The 21,003-nt window shown below is 42.8% G+C and overlaps 1 protein-coding gene across 1 annotated transcript in view; it reads right to left on the bottom strand.

The window, feature by feature from the left end:
- Window positions 1-115: 115 nt before the first annotated feature.
- LOC115141656 (sodium/calcium exchanger 2-like) overlaps window positions 116-21,003 on the bottom strand; it is a 35,241-nt gene continuing 14,353 nt past the window's right edge. The window contains exons 7-12 of the mRNA XM_065000253.1: window positions 19,014-19,117; window positions 18,375-18,392; window positions 15,181-15,305; window positions 12,857-12,956; window positions 8,105-8,383; window positions 116-5,933 (exon numbers count right to left, since the gene is read on the bottom strand). Coding sequence (XP_064856325.1) covers window positions 5,557-5,933; window positions 8,105-8,383; window positions 12,857-12,956; window positions 15,181-15,305; window positions 18,375-18,392; window positions 19,014-19,117 — 1,003 coding nt within the window. The 3' untranslated portion in view covers window positions 116-5,556. The remainder of the gene's footprint in view (window positions 5,934-8,104; window positions 8,384-12,856; window positions 12,957-15,180; window positions 15,306-18,374; window positions 18,393-19,013; window positions 19,118-21,003) is intronic.

Consider the following 21,003-nt stretch of genomic DNA (forward strand, 5'->3'; position numbering starts at 1 on the left):
TATATTCAATAAGGTTAACTTGAGTTGATTACATAGTTGTTTTTTCAGAACACATTACACCTCATGCCATAGGTTCTCCAAAACAAGTTTCATTTTTCTTTTCCTTTGTTTATCCTTTCATAAAAAAAATGTAATAATTTTCAAATCATTTATTACAGTATTGAATAAATGTAAATATCACATATCTTCTTTAAGTCAGTCACTATTCCATACAAATGTCAGGCAGAGAGAAAGGTTCACAGATAAAACTGCACCAAGGACACATTGAAGAGCAAGACCTGGGGTGGTTCACCCCAATACAGAAAGTTGAGGGGCACGGACACAGACACAGAAATATCAAACTCCAACAAACTGACAACCAAATGATCAGAGACATTCAGACATAGACGGGAAAAGTCAGGCTTTCTTTTCACAGCTTTTATAGGTGGTGAATAAGTAAGTAGACTGTTAACACGTAATCAAAAAATTACAATTCACCTGCTGCTCGACCAAGTCGAAATTGCTCAATTTGTTGCAAGCGTGAGCAGACCACGCAAGCAGCCACACAGGCCAAAAACTGTTTTGGGAATACCCGATCCAAATGTAAACCTAGATGTCCTTAACAGACCATGCTAACACACAATGTTCATGCATTTGCACATAGGATGGCATTTACAACACATAAAACATCTGGGAGTGATATCTGATCTACAGCAATGGCAAAGGCCAGATAGTTAAATAGAAGTCATCAAAACACTGAACATTGTCTGAACATTGTAGACAGTTCAATTCAGGAAGAAGTATGTCATAACCAACCCAATGACCACAGTAAAGGCCCTGTAAAATGTAATCCTATGTATAACAACCCTGAACAAACTGACAAGGTTCATTGGAATGTCCATTACAAATTTGTATGTAAACATGCTAATCTCAGGTGAATTAAATAAATCTGTTGGTTGGCCGAGGGCGCAACAAACACTGGAGAAAATAAGTGTTTCACTCCCACAGAGTGAGCCGAGTTAACTGCTCATTAAGATGAAAGCAAAGAAGAGTCAGCTTTATATTGCACATTGCTCCCACTCTCTTTGAAGCATTGGAACGGTTCAAATGGTTTGCTTCAAGGAGCCGTTGAACAAATATTATTAATAAATATAAATAAATTAAATAATCTGGGCAACAGAAATGTACATGTAGTTTGTGCTACATCAAATGACTAGTTCAAGGGGAAATTTGTCTTCAAATTGGACAATTAGAGAAATATCAAAATGTCTCTTTATTATACCCTCCTAAACCATTGGGTCTACGTCTATGGTGCTTCCAGCATTATCAACATAATCTGAAGAGACGTTTATTTTCAAAAGTTGACAAAGACTGGGGAAACACTGAGGGCCAAGGTAACTGAAATCTTTGTTGATATTATATATGTTATACAAGCAACAATAAGCATATTTATACATGACTATTCTCAAGAGAGCCTTTACTATTTGAATCAATAAATCTATAGTTTTGAGGGGGTCAATTTGTTTACTCACTTAACTTCCAAAATGTCATTACCTTTTTAATCCATTGTTTGCATTTGTAATATTTAAATGTTAATCGTTCTCACTGGTTGCACTGATTGACAACTCTACAGTTCAACTAGAGTTCCAAGTATCCTGAACTCTAAAATAAGTGGGGAAAACTCCCATACGATATAACATCCGTCTCTAGTATTGTGCAGCATATTAACTCTTAGCAAGTGCTGTGTCCTATTTTCTCCATATCCACCTCAGAACACCTGGCAATACTGAGATAAACCCACCTCCATTTTGTGTCAGCCTTGTTCTCTTCTGTTATTCCACATGTTTTCTTAGTGACTCAGTAAGTCAGGTGATTGAACCACATGTAAGGACCATGGACAGTCTTGTAACAGTTCACTACCCCTCCCCATCTCCCACTATCTTATTAATTGCACTTTCATCTCATTGAGATTGGGGCAGGGGTAACAGTATATTATATGGTAGAGTCAGATCCAGAGTAAATACAGTATCGCTAAGTTGATCTTTCAAGAAGATGTTATTTCAGTTTGTATGTAATCATATTAGCTCTTGCTACTCTTCTTAACTCAGTAGTAGATTGCTGACTGGTTCCACATATTGCACACTACTCAATTAGGTTTCTGATGCCCACTCAAAGCACACACAAGACCAGTCAAATTTGACTAAATAGTAAGTACTAGACTTTAAGGCATTAAATGGGTATGATGCAGAATTACAGTAGCGACGATCAGTAGTTACTGAATAACAGTCTGTAGCTGATGAGAACTCACCGTTTGAAATGTAATCTATCCCAGTTTCACTGTCAAGCAAATGGAGAGGTTTGGATTTCAAAAGGTAAAAGAAAACAGAAGAATAGGAGCATTTGAACCAACACTGTTGGACAAATTGATGTACTGTAAGCCTCACTCCAAAATAAGATCATTTATATGCCATGGTCTTAAGTACTGATGGTGGGCCAGTGTTGCTGTATTTGGGGGCAATTAGCTGGGGTTGGGTTGAGCTGATCTCAGGGCAGCCTTTACTGTAAACAGGTGAGGAGCAGAGGCAGTCTGCATGCTCTTCACAGATCTGGCTGCAGTCTGGACCTTCTGCTTTCTCACATAAAAGACACAAACACTATTCTCTTGTCACCACCCATGCATTATCATTTTTTTGTCCATGCCGGTGCTGTGCTGTCACTATTATTCTGTCATGTCATGCATCTCTACCCAGTATTCCACAGCAGAGGGTTTTACAAGCCCTCCATACCTAAAAAGGTGCTCCGCTATAGTATCACAAGTATCACAAACGAACAACGTGTTTTTTTTTTGTTTTTTTCACAAATATTGACAGATTTCGATTGAATGAACAACAATATAAACATCACGGTACAGAACTTTGTCGGTCCTGAAGTCCTACACAGGTGGCCAATATCCTCACATAGGATAACTTCTGGACCAAACAAACGCTACCCTCAACCTCACCACCCCTCTCTGCTTTTACCTTTTCATCCACCAAAGAACGATGAATAGTTACTGTCCACTGAGCAAGCGTGGAGCCAAAGGGATACAGTATATAGATGTAAAGGTTTGACTTTATACCTGTATTCAGGTAAAGGATTGTTTTTGAAAAGTATACGTCAGAAAGCGATACACTCTTGTCGTAGCATTCTACATTCTAGGAGATCGCTTGTGTCGCTTTGTGCTGTGCTTCAGTGGATAGTAACTCACCCTTGGACAGTAACATAAAATAATATTTACACCATCAACGTGCCTGCATTGCTAAATCATCATTTCACTCTCATTGTGGTTGCGAAAGGTCATTCCAAATGTACAACGTCTCAAACATGATGGTGATGGAGGACTCTACTGTCTGCTGGAGTGGAATGCAGATCTATGATCTGAAGTCCAGTGAGACACAACAGTAAGAGCCTCAAGAGCTGGGTGTGAGACTTTCGTTATTCAGAGTCGTGCCTCCAGAAACTCCGTCTTCCCTTCATTCAGAAGTCCACAGATGAGGAGGCACATTTATATTTAATCCCTCTGGATCGACTCTATGTTAAAGTTCGATGGATGGGGATTGTGGTTATGAGAAAGGATGATACCTCATCTCGGAGCCATAATTTACACAAGCTACCTGCAAAAGTCATTTTCCTGTGAAGTAAGACAGTGGTGACTAGTTTCTGAACCCCATGCATTATATCTATTATTGGCCACCCCATCCCACCATATCTGTAGAGAAGCCCCTCTAACAAATACATATACACTCCTATTGTATTTACACAAACACAGAATTGAGAGCTTGTTTCAATGTCATACGTAAATCCCACCTCCCCTGTATGGGAAACCATACAGTAACTGCAACTTGGGGCTTTCAGTTTGGTTGTTGTTGTTGTTTTATCTCCCATTGCTAAATGTAAACATCCTACTCATTAATCAACCATTTTCATGGTGCTCTGTCATAGCGACTGAAGATGGACCCATTCCACTACTACGCAGTGGTGTAAAGTAACTTTGTAAAAATACTTTGAAGTACTACTAGTTTTTGGGGTATCTGTACATGACTATTTTTTGACAACTTTTACTTGTACTCCACAACATTCCTATTTTTTGGGGGGACTTTTTACTCCCATACATTTTCCCTGACACCCAAAAGCAGGACAGTAATATGGTCCAATTCACACACCTATCAATATAACACATTATCATCTCTACTCGCTCTGATCTGGCGGACTCACTAAACACAAATACTACGTTTTTTAAATGATGTCGGAGTTTTGGAGTGTGCCCCTGGCTGTCCGAAAAGAAAAAGAAATAAAAAGAAAATTGTGTGGTCTGGTTTGCTTAATATACGGAATTTGATGTATAGCATTTATTTCACTTTTTATTTTTACTCAAGTCTGACAATTGAGTACATTTTGCACCACTGTACATTAAGTACATTTAAAACCAGATACTTTTAGAACAAGTAGTATTTTACTGGGTGACTTTTACTTTTACTCAAGTCATTCTCTATTAAGGTATCTTTACATTTACTCACGTATGATAGTTGAGTACTTTTTCCGCCACAGCTTCTACGTGTGTGGATTCTGCCTTTGAAAAGGAACCCCCAGTGAAAGGATACTGCTTTAAGGAACCCCCAGTGAAAGGGTACTGCTTTAAGGAACCCCCAGTGAAAGGGTACTGCTTTAAGGAACCCCCAGCGAAAGGGTACTGCTTTAAGGAACCCCCAGTGAAAGGGTACTGCTTTAAGGAACCCCCAGTGAAAGGGTACTGCTTTAAGGAACCCCCAGCGAAAGGGTACTGCTTTAAGGCCACACAGACATGGATTGAGTCGAGTGGATCGAGTCTGGTTCGCCTTCCCTGCAACGGTGACGGAGCTACGGCCCACCCTGCAAAACACACGGCACTCTACCCTGCTTCAATTAAAGCAGTCTGGACCCAAAACCATGTTACGCAGCCAGTCGGAATGAATAGAATGCCACTGCAACACTTAGTTTCTACACACCTGTCTGTCTCTTTCTCTCCTTCACTCTCCCTCTTTTACGACATGCTGGTTTACATTCTGAACGTGCTTCCTTTCAAATCTCTCCAGTCTTACTTCCTTCTTCACTTCCTTGACCAATACTTTCTTTTCTCTCCTTCTCTTCCTCGTTTGTCCAGTGAGTGTGTATAACACTTGAGTGTGCAATAGGAGGTTGATGTTAACTGGGTGTCATCCAGGATCCAGGCCACACGCAACCTGTGTGGTGCCCTTGTTACAGTGCTGTATGTGTGTGTTGGTCTTGGTGAGAGACCACGTGTGCATTTGTTTGTGCATGCATGTAGTAATATGTACAGTTCATGTTTCAGTACGTGTGTTTATGTGTCTGTATGTAAGTGTGTGTGTATGTGTATATCGGGTATGTCTACAGATCCCTTAGGTATTAGCGATCCAGTGATAATGACCAGGTCCCAACCTTTGGCCTGGGCCCTGTACTGTTGTAGATGTGTGTATTATAATAACTATAATGTATATCAGTGTTTTGACTAGTAGCCCTGTCTCTGCTCTCATGTGTCCTCTAAAAGCCCTCTATGTGGCAGTAGGCCTCCAGGCTGGAGAAGAGGACGTAGAGGAACCAGAGGCCCAGGAAGAGGAGGCTGGTGATGATGCGTGCTGTCCGCGGCCCGCCCAGCTCCCCCCCGATAGAGGGCCGCCGGCGGAACAGCAGCACGCCCATGCAGATGAAGGCGAAGCTGGTGAAGAGGGTGACGGAGAAGGCCAGGGAGCCAGGGTCCACGCGGAACTCCTTGCCCTGCACCTTCCAGTAGACGGCCGCCACCGACCACGCCACCCCGATGCCCAGGAACACGTTGACCGCGTTGCTGCCAGTCACGTTGCCCACCGACGCATCAGCGTGCTGGTCCTGCGTGGCAGCCACCTTGCTGGCAAACGTGTCTGAGGAGGGAGGAGGGGAGGTAGGGAAGGAGAGAGAGAGATAAGTGAGAGAGATAGGTGAAGTACCTGTCATCACAGCTGGTGAAGAGGCTGAGGGAGTAGGCCAGGGAGCCCGGGTCCATGCTGTTGTCATTCCTTGTAGTCACACCACACCACACACACACACACACACACACACACACACACACACACACACACACACACACACACACACACACACACACACACACACAATTTCACTAACTGGACAAGCTGCAAAGCAGGAATTTCTGCTATTTCACTCTGAGTAATAGTATACTTTTTTATTTACCTTAACCCTATTACCTTGTACCGAACCCCTCATTAAATGAGTAATGGTTGTGGTATTTAAATGACATTAGGAGATACAGTTGGAGTCTGAAGTTTACATACACCTTAGCTAAATACATTTAAACTCAGTTTTTCACAATTCCTGACATTTAATCAGAGTAAAAATCCCCTGTCTTAGTTCAGTTAGGATCACCACTTTATTTTAAGAATGTGAAATGTCAGAATAATAGTGGAGAGAATTATTTATTTCTGTCATCACATTCCCAGTGGGTCAGAAGTTTACATACACTCAATTAGTATTTGGTAGCACTGCCTTAAAATTGTTTAAATTTGGTCCCACAATAAGTTGGGTGAAATTAGGCTCATTCCTCCTGACAGACCTGGTGAAACGGAGTCAGGTTTGTAGACCTCCTTGCTCGCACACACTTTTTCAGTTCTGCCCACAAATGTTCTATAGGATTGAGGTCAGGGTTTTGTGATGGCCACTCCAATACCTTGACTTTGTTGTCCTTAAGCCATCTTGCCACAACTTTGGAAGTATGCTTGGGGTCATTGTCCATGTGGAAGACCCATTTGCGACCAAGCTTTAACTTCCTGATTGATGTCTTGAGATGTTGCTTCAATATGTCCACATATTTTTCCACCCCCATGATGCCATCTATTTTGTTTAGTGCGCCAGTCCCTCCTGCAGCAAAGCACCCCCACAACATGATGCTGCCACCCCGTGCTTCACGGTTGGGATGGTGTTCTTCGGCTTGCAAGCCTCCCCCGTTTTCCTCCAAACATAACGATGGTCATTATGGCCAAACACTTCTATTTTTGTTTCATCAGAAAGGAGGACATTTCTCCAAAAAGTACGATCTTTGTCCACATGTGCAGTTGCAAACCGTAGTCTCGATTTTTTTATGGTGGTTTTGTAGCAGTGGCTTCTTCCTTGCTGAGCGGCCTTTCAGGTTATGTCATTATAGGACTCATTTTACTGTGGATATAGATACGTTTGTACCTGTTTCCTCCAGCACCTTCACAAGGTCATTTGCTGTTGTTCTAGGATTGATTTGCACTTTTCGCACCAAAGTACGTTCATCTCTAGGAGACAGAACGCGTCTCCTTCCTGAGCGGTATGGCGGCTGCGTGGTCCCATGGTGTTTATACTTGCGTACTATTGTTTGTACAGATGAACATGGTACCTTCAGGCATTTGGAAATTGCTCCCAAGGATGAACCAGACTTGTGGAGGTCTACAATGATTTTCTGAGGTCTTGGCTGATTTCTTTTGATTTTCCCATGATGTCAAGCAAAGAGGCACTGAGTTTGAAGGTAAGTCTTGAAATACATCCACAGGTAGACCTCCAATCGACTCAAATGGTGTCAATTAGCCCATCAGAAGCTTCTGAAGCCATGACATCATTTTCTGGCATTTTCAAAGCTGTTTAAAGGCACAGTCAACTTAGTGTAAACTTCTGACCCACTGGAATTGTGATACAGTGAATTATAAGTGAAATAATCTGTCTGTAAACAATTGTTGGAAAAACCGACTTGCCAAAACGATACTTTATTAACAAGAGATTTGTGGAGTGGTTGAAAAACGAGTTTTAATGACTCCAACCTAAGTGTATGTAAACTTCCGACTTCAACTATACATCTCTGTTACTATCTGTGGCCTGGTCAAACCCCAGAGCATAAGTCATCCAGATAGGACACCTTAGAGCTAGGAGGTCTATACACACATCCTACCAATATGGCTACCTGGTGAGGCAGATGTACTTGAGCCCATAGTGCCTCTATTTCACATACATACATACACACACACACACACACACACACACACACACACACTTCAACTGTATATACATAATCTCTCACCAGGAATAGAGGTGCCAAGAGCCACAAACACCACAGCAGTGACAGTGTCCCTGAGGCCCACAGTGCAGCCAAAGTGGGAGGCCAGGTCCCCGATGATGGCAGTCAAGATACCGATGACCGAGATGGACACGAAGAAGCAGGCCCAGCCATTCCAGTACTCGGTGGGCGGAACGAAGGCGAACAGAACCTTCCAGAACACCGTCAGAAAGTGCATGACGTAGTCGTAGCAGGATGGCAGACGTTCTTCACGCCCCTCCTCGTCATCGTCATCACCATCCCCTGGGAGGTGGATACAGTAAAACATAAGAGACTTATGCACGCGCTCACACCAGTGGTGGTTGGTGCCGTTTAAGACGAGGGAGGACAATACTTCTTTTTTTTTATAAGCATGGCCTTATTTCTATTACAGCATATTGGATGACTGTCATTCATATTCCATTCACCCAGATCAATGTAAGATCGAAACGTTTAGGCTACTATATGCCTATACCCATCAGGTTGCTACAACCTAGCCTTTGAATGAAAGTTTACAACGTAGGTGCACAGGTCGAGAGAAAATAATGATTCATCAAAGTGACAGACAGTGACACATTCAATACCGCCTTGCACACTCTTGCCTGCTTCTAGCTGATCTAGGGTCTAATCATTAGGCCAACAGTTGCAAACAACAGCTGTTTGTGACCAGGCGGAAAAAACCTTTCCAAGCCAAACCTTCATATCATAACCCCTAACCGCTACACACAGCCGTTGCCATCAAATTAACTAACGTCATAGTCAACTTAGCTACTAGAACTAATGAGTTAGTAAATCTTTTACAATCATGCAGTACAGTGTTACAGTCAGCAATCAGTTTAGCAGTTACACCGACGTGCCCCGGTGGCAATGAATTAATAAAACCAAAAGCTTCCCTTGATTTGGAAGAGTTCCAGTGTTGGATACCCATAGCCAGCTACCTAACATAGCATCCCTCTTTGTTTGAGTAGGCTAAACTAGCTTTCTGCATTCGCTATCTAAATAAGTGAAACTGAAAAAAAATGACAATCTCTCGCTCACTTGTCCTTCATTTTGGAAGAAAGTAATTTGTTCAAAACTGTTCAACGATTGTCTTTCTCTCTCTTTGAGTCAACTACACACCACATTTTATGCAGTGCTAGCTAGCTGTAGCTCATGCGTTCAGTACTATATTCATTATGATTCCTTGATTGGGTGGACAACATGTCAGTTCACGCTGATAGGTTGGAGGACGTCCTCTGGAAGTTGTCATAATTACTGCGTATGTCTATGGAAGGGTGTGAGAACCATGAATCTCCTAGGTTTTGTATCGAAATCAATGTACCCTGAGTAGGACGGGAACTAGATGTCCTCCGGCTACACCATGGTGCTACTCCAAAGAGTGCTGTTGAGGTTACTGTAGACCTTCACTGCAAAACAGTGTTTTTTTTTATCAATTATTTAGTATAGTTTTACCTAAAAAGGATAACCTCACTAAGGATAACCTCACCCCCCCCTGTGTTTTACTTGGTGTATTGTTATATTCATGTTTATCTGTAATGAATATAACAGTCCACCAGGGGGAGCTTTTACACCAGACATAGACAGTCAGACATCTCTCCCATTACCTCAACACTGTGGAAGACAGCTTTGCTTTCTAAAGTCAATATTACACTTTATAATAGATATTACCAAGATAAATATCACAGAAACCTTTTTATATGAAGTCTGCGGGTTTGCAATTATCACCTTTCAAAACAAGTTGTTTCCTGTTATAATGAGGATCCCGAAAATAAGGTGTCCTCACTTGTTTCCCCTTGACATATCAAACTTAACGAGCAAGCTAACACTCACCCCCTGAATGAAATGCTTGGGCAGCTCTTTGAAAGAACAACAAAGGACTCCAAATATTTGATGTAATTATGGCTCTGGACAAAAAGCACTCAGATCACTATTCAAAGCATGAGCAAGAAATTACATTCATAAAGCAGCTGTGAAGTCCTTCATTAAGGCTCCATCCAGGCTTGAGCAATGGCCGTCCTGGGGGCCGTATGACCTGATTCATTACGGCCTGTGGAATCATATTCAGATCACATCAAGAATTTGCGATAGTAAAGTTTTGAAAAACGTATTTGTTATTCAAATTTAAAGCCAAATGAATACTCACCTTTGTGTAATGATTTAACTCCCATCGCTTGTGGGATAATTTATTATTTTTTTAACCTTTATTTATTTAACAAGGCAAGTCAGTTAAGAACATATTCTTATTTACAATGACGGCCTACCCGGAGCAAACCCGGACGACGCTGGGCCAATTGTGCGCCGCCCTTTGGGACTCTCAATCACGGCCGGATGTGATGCAACGTGGATTCCAACCAGGTACCGCAGTGACGCATCTTGTACTGAGATGCAGTGTCTTAGACCGCTGCGCCACTCGGGAAGACACATAAATAACAACTGCTCGAGGAAAGACCGTGACTGACAGGCTGACACACACTTCGTCACAGTTACAAATAGTAGCTAGCTAGAAATTGAGCAAAAATGTGTTTTTCAAAGATTTCAAAGAAAAGGAAAGTAGACAATGAATGCAGGATGTTCCAGCAAATATTTCTTTATTGAGGTATCAGGGGAAGCTGTGTGCTTAGTATGCAAAGAGAGCATCGCTGTCTTGAAGGACTACAACTTGTTCCGACACTTCCAGACGAAGCATGCAGAGAAATATAGGAATGTCTTCTGAGCAGAGGGCAATAGCATCGAAAGAGTTGCTTTCTCAGTTGCAAAAGCAGCAAGGACTTTCACCAAACTTCAATCAGCAACGACAGAATTGCGTGAGCTAGCTATGTACTGTCCCACGGAACTGCTAAACATAGCAAGCCATTCCCTGAAGGCGAATAAATTAAAGAATGTTTAATTGACTCTGCAGAAATACTTTGCCCCGACAAGAAAGAGCTGTTTGAAAATGTTTCCCTGTCAAGACGAACAGTGACACGACGTGTTGAGGACATCGCAGAGAATGTGGAACGACAGTTGAAAGACAAGGTAAAGCATTTCACCGATTTCTCCTTGGCCCTGGATGAGAGCAGTGATGAACGTGACACGGCGCAGTTGATATTCTTACGAGGCATAACCCCAGACTTTGAAATGACAGAGGAGCTTCAGTGCAGTCAATGAAGAGCACAACCACAGGGAAGGATTTATTGGAGGTTAATAAGTGTGTGGAAAAGCTGAGACTCAGGTTTGAAAAGGTATCCAGTGTGACCACTGATGGGTGCCCAAACTTGACAGGAAAAAGCGTTGGCCTTTTGAAAAGGATAGAAGATCAAGTAGCTGAGCTGAACCCAGATCAGAAAATGATTTTCCTGCACTGCATTATTCATCAGGAGGTGCTCTATAAATGTGTTCTGAAAATGAGCCATGTTGTGGATACAGTCCCTACAGTGGTAAACTTCATAAAAGCAAAATCTTTAAACCACAGGCAGTTTGTCTCACTGTTAGAAGAGACAGAGTCGGGTCATGCAGATCTCCCCTACCACACAAACCTTTGGGGAAGGTGCTTAAAAGGGGGTGAGACCTGAAGTCAGAGATTGCTGAGTTTTTGCAAATGAAAGGAAAATATGTGGATTCCCCTCAACTAAAAGATAAAGAATGGTTGGCTGATTTTTCCTTCACCGTGGACATCAGGGCCTTCATGAATGAACTTAATTCCAAACTATAAGGGATGGGACTTTTTGCGCATCAGATATACAGCCTTGTCAAAGCCTTCAAGGGAAAATGAATCCTGTTGACCCGACAAGTAGAAGCCAACAATCTCACCCAACATCCAACGCTACTAGTCTGTTCCCTGTCAGATGACCAGCGGGAGAAGTATACATCGCTGCTGCTTTGAACAGTGAGTTTCCTCATCGTTTTGAGGATTTCAAAGTGTTAGAAAATGACATGCTGTTGGTTTCCTCTCCTTTCACCTTCAATGTGGATAACGCTCCCACTGACCTGCAACGTGAGCTTATCGATCTTCAGTCTGATGCAGTGATTGGAGAGCTATCCAAAACAATGTCACTGATGAGGTTCTATGCATCTCTCGATGAACAACACTTTCCAAAGATTAGGAGTCATGCTCAGAAGACGTTTGTACTGTTTGGGTCAACTTATGTATGTGAACAGACGTTTTCAGTGATGAAATATAACAAGGCACAGATCATCTCTTACGGACTCTGACCTCTCAGCAATCCTGCACATCGAGACGTCAGAAACTATACCCGTCTTCACTGCTCTAGTCAATGCCCATCAGAGACTTCACTCCTCACGCTGATTGAGTAGTTTAAATGTAATGTTGAGCGCTCTCTCTTTCTTGTGTTTTTGTGCATACGAGTTAACAAGAGTTCTGTCCGTGGTGCTGAATGCACAGTGTACTTTTCCCTCTGTGTAGTTCATTGGAAGTTTTAATAATGAAGATACCAAAATGACAACATGGGATGTGGTTTACCTCTGTGCATGTTAAAAAAGTTAAATGAGTAGCATATCAGGACGTGATTTACGGTAGATATATCTGTCAAAACGACATATAATCCTGTAATATGATTCTGGGCCGCGATGGCAAAAATATATTCTAATGTGGCCCTCCATGGAAAATAATTGCCCAGGCCTGCTGTAGTCAGTGTGTGTGTGTGTGTATAATACAATGTCAACAGTGAGACTCATGTTATTCATCTTTCTCTCACTCAATAGAAATCACACACACACGCACAAATACCAAAAGCTGACCTGCGCTGACAGTCACAGCTTCCACGAACTGCTCCCTCCAGGAGTGAGTGCCAATCACAAGGGCCAAGTTGGTCTTCTTAATGAGCTTGTCAACGGTGCTCTGCCAATCACAAACAAAATGCGCATAGTCAACATCCTATTATAGAGACGAAGGCAAACTCATGTGCGTGACCGGAACACTAATGGAGAATGCCTAGAAGAGTTTGAGGAAGTGGCATCGTTACCATGAGAAGTGCAGTAATAGTTGATATTTTATTAAGATCCCCATTAGCTGTTGCGATAGCAGCAGCTACTCTTTCTGGGGTCCACTCCTGGGGTAATATGAATTCACAATAGCAGTATTTGTTTTCACCGCAAACACACACACACACACACACACGCTGTGGTCCTTATAAGGACACTCCTCCCCAGCAATCACAGCAAACCACATGCTGAGTCCTGGGATCCACTCAGGCACTGAAGAAAATCATCATATCCAGAACTCAAGTACTACTGCACCAAACTGTAACTTCCTCCTACTCAATCTAACCAATAAAAACATCCTATGAAGCACCCTAGCCAAACCCGACTGGATAGGAGGTTTCATTGGCTAGAAAGGTCTCACCAATGTGGGTAAGCCTCTGTAAGACTGGGGACTACAGGCGATGGCCATCAGCCTTTAGACAACTGGGACATACTGTCCTATTCCATAATGGGTATGGTTTCATGCACACAATAATAGGATTATTGTGGATAGTTAGATTAGAGTTGTTCGAAACATTTACATGCTCTGCAAGGAGAACGATTTTCTGAATAATCCTGTTTCCGTGAAATCAGGTTACTGACGGGAAAAATGCAGAAAATCGCCAATCAAAATAAACGTTGTACCCCAGAAGCCAGGTTAATTCTGCGAAGCCTATTTGATTCGGAGTTCGGACATATAAAGTTTGTGTGTGAAAACCAATTCTAAGATGCACACGTTCCGTTTTATCCGAACTCACGCCACTCGCGCATAAGAGGGAAGCTTTGGCTACCGGTGCATAGATCAAACGCACCGCTGGGACAATGATTCACCTTTACATGTCCTAATCATGTGAAAGAATGCTCAGAGAAGCAGATGTTTTCACCAGCGTAGGTTTACTTCGATTTAACCCTACGCCGATGTAAGATCAGCAGAGTAAAGGGTTCACATGACTATTGCCATTGTCGGCCTACTGCCATAATCCAGTTTAAGATTGAATTATTAGAGTATGTTTACATCAGTGGAGGCTGGTGGGAGGTGCTATAGGAGGACGGGCTCATTGTAATGGCTGGAATGGAATCAATGGATCGGTATCATACAGAGCAAACATATGGAAACCACACGTTTGATTGCATTCCATTGATTCCATTCCCGCCATTACAATGAGCCCGTCCTCCTATAGCTCCTCCCACCAGCCTCCACTGATGTAAACGTATTCTATGACTGCCAGGGTATAGGAGCTGCCTGGGCATATAGTATGTGATGCTCAGCGGTAGTCGTTTTTACTTGTTGATGTGGAAACTTCACCTGTGTAAACATTTCTCACTGGTCTTTTCTTTGCGAACTCTGTCCCCCCATCCATAGAGCTCACAATGCTATTAAATGATGTGACATTGATCTAGGATTTCATAAAGCCAAGTGCCAGTCATTGAAATGACTTGAGAGTTCAATTACCTGTTGTGTTTGTTTTGTGCTGCTACAAATCACGAGTGACAAGCGCAATCTTATTACGTATAACAAATGAATCTTAATCAAGTCAAGAAGAGGCACACGGCCTGATTGGATTCAATCCCGAGGCATGTTGCTATAGGACTTAAATGAGCTAGCTGTTGTCCGTCACAACCGTTGGTTCACTTGACGAAAATATTGATTCATCAATTAGCTTAAACACCAACCCTTCTGAGGACCGACACTGGGCACAGTTGAGGGTCGTTCCACCTCAAAAAATACAATGCAAGTCAATGGTACCTATATTAGCCTTTTCATCCTTCATGCCCAAATCATCCTAAAGTATCTAAAAATGGATTGGATGTTACTTATAGATGATTTGGATATGCTAATGTAGGTACGATTGACTTGCATTGGATTTCTTGAACGACCTCAACTGTGCCCAGTGTCTGTCCTCAGATGGGTTGGTGTTAAACCAACTGTGTGGCTCTGGGGCTGTATGTGATCTTGGATCAGGTTTGCCTAGTAGATAACAACGAATAAGATTATATGGAACTGATCGTAGATCAGCACGCCTACCATGTGATGCTCGATGCATTTACTGAGCGCTGATGTGGCCAATCGAGTGAAGCAGAGGAGAAGAGGGGCTATATACCTTGAACTCATAAGACTCCTCAATGACCACCTCCAGCCGGCTGTGCTCCCCTAAGATGGGCTTTCCCATCTCTGCAATGCGCCTCGCCTCCTCCTCCTCTGCACTCATCTGGCCATCAGGATCCTCTAAGAGATAGGAGACAGGAGGGATGAGATCGATAGAAAATTGAAGGGAATGAGAGAGAGAGGGAGGGGGGGGTGAGGGAAGAGAGAGAGAGAAATTGAAACTCAAACATGCCAACATGCCTCAACAAACAGATCTTTCAAGGCCAGTGTCCTATCAATAATTGAGTTTGAGTCAGCATTATTTCCTCTTCTTACAGGACATCACTCATGTGCATTAGCCCATGTATGTGGAGACGTGGGGGAGGGCGAGTAGGAGAGACGAGAGGTTGATGGTGAATGTGTGGGTGCGATGGGGAAGCAAGAGTGAAAAAGAGAGGAGATAAGGAGAGATTAGTGGGGTATATTCATGAGAAGATGAAAGTAGGGCAGTCTGGGAGACGTAGCAACAAAAAGATAGCCAGACATTTTGTTGGAGAAAGAAATTGTGGAAGAAACAGAAGGTGAGTTGAAATGAGGGTAGATTTATGCTGAATTGAGGTGGGCAAAGACCAATGTCCCAAAGTGTGATTTAGTGGCTGTTAATAAAATTTAACCAATAGGGTCCTCAGAAAGCCGGATTTAAAATAACACCTCAAATACACTATAAACAGCTGGGCAAAACCCATTCTCCCTGCTTCCATTCAGCATCATATTTCCTATCTACTTATAGCGTATAATTACTCATCCTCTCATTGGAGGGACGACAAAGATGGTGAGCCGTGAAGACGCACGGGAAGCTTTGTTTGTGTGTCGTCGTTGCCGCGTGGCGAGTGGGCAGATATTATTCCTCTTAGTTCCTCTCTGCCTTCAAAGCACAAGCTGTAATTATGAAAGGACTAGAGAGCTGCCAGGCACCACATGGTAACTGTCCCACTGTATTCCCCCAACGCTCCAGCTCCTTCACCGTGTTGCTCTAACAGGGTTACACCAGATACTAAATACTAATACCAATACACTCTAATGATGAAGTATACTGCTGGTCTGCGGTTACTGTGGATAAATTACAGCACCATCATCCCAGGGCCCATATTCACAAAGCAGCTCAGGGTAGGAATGCTGATCTAGGATCAGATCCTCCCAGCTCGTGTCCATCTCTTTTTTTCATTATGATCTAAAATGCAGAACTGATGCTAGATCAGCGCTCCTGCTTTGAGACGCTTAATGAATATGGGCCCTGATTGGGTAAGGCTCTTCAACACCTGTTTAAGACGTGCATTAGAATAAAGTGTGTCATGGGACACTGCTAGACTACTGTAGAAGGACAGTACTCTAATATTTATCCAAGAGAAGCCAGTTGTGTGATATATACGCATATAATATTTATCCAAGAGAAGCCAGTTGTACGATATATACGCATATAATATTTATCCAAGAGAAGCCAGTTGTGCGATATATACGCATATAATATTTATCCAAGAGAAGCCAGTTGTACGATATATACGCATATAATATTTATCCAAGAGAAGCCAGTTGTACGATATATACGCATATAATATTTATCCAAGAGAAGCCAGTTGTGCGATATATACGCATATAATATTTATCCAAGAGAAGCCAGTTGTACGATATATACGCATATAATATTTATCCAAGAGAAGCCAGTTGTGCGATATATACGCATATAATATTTATCCAGGGATGGATACAAATCGATGTGAGAGTGATGTATTTTATGGCGAGAGCAGGTCCTTCTCATGGATTTATGCTGTAAATAGACTTGTAAATGATGCCACAGTGGCCAAGGCAACACTGGGTGCTAATCCCTAAGTGGCTAACCGCAACAGAGGTGTGAACAAAATAAATGTTCTTCCTCAGCTTTTAAGGTTCCTTGGAGAACCCTTGCCCGATAAAGAACCTTTGAGTTAATTGTGAGCTTCTTGACATGGCATCTACGGTTCTTCAGAATTCTAGAAGGCTCTTGAAATGTATGGAAACCTGCAGATGTGTCCCTTTCATAGAACACAGCAAATTGGCCAGTGTTGATTAAAGAGTTAAATTAACCATGTAAAGAGTTAAATTAACACTCAGTGGTGTAAAATAACCCCAGAGTTAGTGTTAATAACCAGAGTTGAATCAAAACCACACCCTTTATTATCATATTTCCCAGCATGCTCTATTGCAAGTAGATTTTTAGAATTGTTTGTTTAAATATCTATGTTTTTGCATGTATATTGATGAATTCATTTAAAGTTAGACTCAGCGATATGACATAGATGCAGAAAGTAAACTGCTTAGTGGGTCAATTTCTGCAAAAACTAAGAGCTTGAAGCTCAATTTATCCACTGTTTTGGTCGTAAGAGCATGAAGCGAACCCGTGCACTGTGCAACTCATCTCAACTCAATATCTGCTGTGCTGCTTGTGTGCAGAGTCTACATTTAATATTATGCTACTCAAATATAAATAACATACATTTTTCTAAACTAATCCAATCTGTTACTTGGATTTATTGCACCCGCTACTGAAATGGTTGTTTAAATTAATCTCATATCTCAGTCTTCCCAACACTGGCAGTCATTCTGAATGCAAGTTGTGAGTGAATACAATTCCAAATGTCGGATATCCCCAATCTGGCTGGATTCCAATAGGAATTGCACATCTCTTTGTAAACTAGCATAATGTGATTGCAGGCAGGATTAGGGTAGAACTAAGCCCTCAGAAGAAGGCTTCATGAAATATGTATTGTCTTGTCTTAAAGAATGGCAAGTTAATGACAATGTATTCACTTGGTGAAGGCCACAGGACTGAGAATGGATGAAATCAACAACCATGTCTCTGTCACTAGCAATCACAGTTATGGGTGGTACTGGTAACTTTAACGTTCACTTGAAAAGGCACCCTGGGAAATACGCAAGTAAGGCTTAAAACTCTACAGCAGGGCTATTCAATTCCAGTCCTGGAGGCCCAAAACATGTCCGGTTTTGGATTTTCTTTCTATGGTTCTTCATAGACCCTTAAATTGATGTTGTTATATAGTGTACCAACTCATGTGAAATGTTTGTTGTTGTTTTTATGGATGATTCTAATCCAAAACCAATTCCCCCCTTGGGCCTTTAGGGAAAATGTGTGAGGCAAGTTGCTGATGGTCTTACCTTGGTTGAGCAGAAGGGCTGGAAGAAAGAAGAAAGAACCGTCAGTACAGCAGTCCAAACTCCAGACAAGTCAAAGTGCACATCATTACACTTCCCTGACCTTGTGAGGTTTTACCAACTAAGAGCTCTGATGTCACGACAGCTATTGTGAACTCTCCTCTAAGTGCCTCAGTTCAGTAAAAACACTCTCTCTCTCTCTCTCTCTCTCTCTCTCTCAAAAACACAGGCACGAAACACACACACTAGACCTATTTCCTCTCTGTTTTTTTAGCCTCACACACAATTGGACATCAGCAGGCTCTCTGGTTGGCTCTGCGACTCTGAAAGGTCTCTACTTGTATCTTCATCTCACCGGCAGAATTGAAAATGAATTCTTTACCAAACAAAGCTACCTATAGTGCCTGACTGGTACTAGCTATCAGGCCCAACTCAGTCAGTGCCTGAAGTGCGATGAAAAAGGAACAGGTACTTAATTGTAGCGTACCCGGGTTTGTGTTTTAGAGCCAGTATTCTATAAGAGGTGCCACAACTCACTAAAGGTGCAGTTCTCCATACCAGTCAGCACCAACCCATTCCCAACCACTGACATCAGGAAAACAGAAAAGGGCACACATACACACACACTACAAGTACACACACCTGAGATTCCCCTCTTCAGCCAGCGTGGTTCCTCTAGTACGATGAAGAAGTTCTCCTTTTTCTCATACTCCTCATCGTCAATGATCCTCACCTGCAGGGTCTGACTGCACACACACCCACCCACACAGGTCAGTATCCGAGGTCATTAATCAAAAAATAGATGAGACTGTCTTATTTCACTTTATTCAACAGTTAAAGGGATCAGTGGAAGGATGTGATCCCAGGGGTTAGTCAGGGATTTTGTTGTACTTTACAGAGAGAGCTCACCTCACAAACACACACACACACACGCACAATCTTGTCCTTAATGTAGAGCCTCAAGGCTCTCTTTCCACCGCGGGTCCCTCCCAGTTATCCATGAGCTAACCATGCGCCACGTAGAGCCATCAAGCAACAGGCAGGGAGGGGAGCCGCACAAAGCCAGACAAACGATGGCTTCCTCCCCGGTGCCACCCCAGACAAATTAACAGGCACAGCTTGCACTTAAATCACAACAGAGGCCCTGCATCAATATTTCATCACTCCACGGCTGAATAATTCAGATGCAGACATGCACACCAGTCAGGGAGGGGACACCCAGGGGTCTGCAACACAGAGGGGCGTCACCCCTGCTGTATATCATCCCCTGTGGCCCAATCCTCAGCCACTGCTCCATCCCTCATCCACTGCTCCTTCCATCCTGTGATTCTACCTACTGTAGGTCCTTTACTGTACCACCTACTGTAGGTCCTTTACTGTACTACCTACTGTAGGTCCTTTACTGTACCACCTACTGTAGGTCCTTTACTGTACTACCTACTGTAGGTCATTTACCGTACCACCTACTGTAGGTCCTTTACTGTACCACCTACTGTAGGTCCTTTACCGTACCACCTACTGTAGGTCCTTTACTGTACTACCTACTGTAGGTCCTTTACTGTACTACCTACTGTAGGTCCTTTACTGTACCACCTACTGTAGGTCCTTTACCGGTACTGTAGGTCCTTTACTGTACCACCTACTGTAGGTCCTTTACTGTACCATCTACTGTAGGTCCTTTACTGTACTACCTACTGTCCTTTACCGTACCATCTACTGTAGGTCCTTTACTGTACTACCTACTGTAGGTCCTTTACCGTACCATCTACTGTAGGTCCTTTACCGTACCACCTACTGTAGGTCCTTTACTGTACCACCTACTGTAGGTCCTTTACCCACCTACTGTAGGTCATTCACTGTACCACCTACTGTAGGTCCTTTACTGTACCACCTACTGTAGGTCCTTTACTGTACCACCTACTGTAGGTCCTTTACCACCTACTGTAGGTCCTTTACTGTACCACCTACTGTAGGTCCTTTACTGTACTACCTACTGTAGGTCCTTTACTGTACCACCTACTGTAGGTCCTTTACTGTACCACCTACTGGGTCCTTTACTGTACCACCTACTGTAGGTCCTTTACTGTACCACCTACTGTAGGTCCTTTACTGTACTACCTACTGTAGGTCCTTTACTGTACCACCTACTGTAGGTCCTTTACTGTACTACCTACTGTAGGTCCTTTACTGTACCACCTACTGTAGGTCCTTTACTGTACTACCTACTGTAGGTCATTTACCGTACCACCTACTGTAGGTCCTTTACTGTACCACCTACTGTAGGTCCTTTACCGTACCACCTACTGTAGGTCCTTTACTGTACTACCTACTGTAGGTCCTTTACTGTACTACCTACTGTAGGTCCTTTACTGTACCACCTACTGTAGGTCCTTTACCGTACCACCTACTGTAGGTCCTTTACTGTACCACCTACTGTAGGTCCTTTACTGTACCATCTACTGTAGGTCCTTTACTGTACTACCTACTGTAGGTCCTTTACCGTACCATCTACTGTAGGTCCTTTACTGTACTACCTACTGTAGGTCCTTTACCGTACCATCTACTGTAGGTCCTTTACCGTACCACCTACTGTAGGTCCTTTACTGTACCACCTACTGTAGGTCCTTTACCG

The sequence above is a fragment of the Oncorhynchus nerka genome, linkage group LG14 (genome assembly GCF_034236695.1).
Source record: "Oncorhynchus nerka isolate Pitt River linkage group LG14, Oner_Uvic_2.0, whole genome shotgun sequence".
NCBI classification, from domain to species: Eukaryota; Metazoa; Chordata; class Actinopteri; order Salmoniformes; family Salmonidae; genus Oncorhynchus; species Oncorhynchus nerka.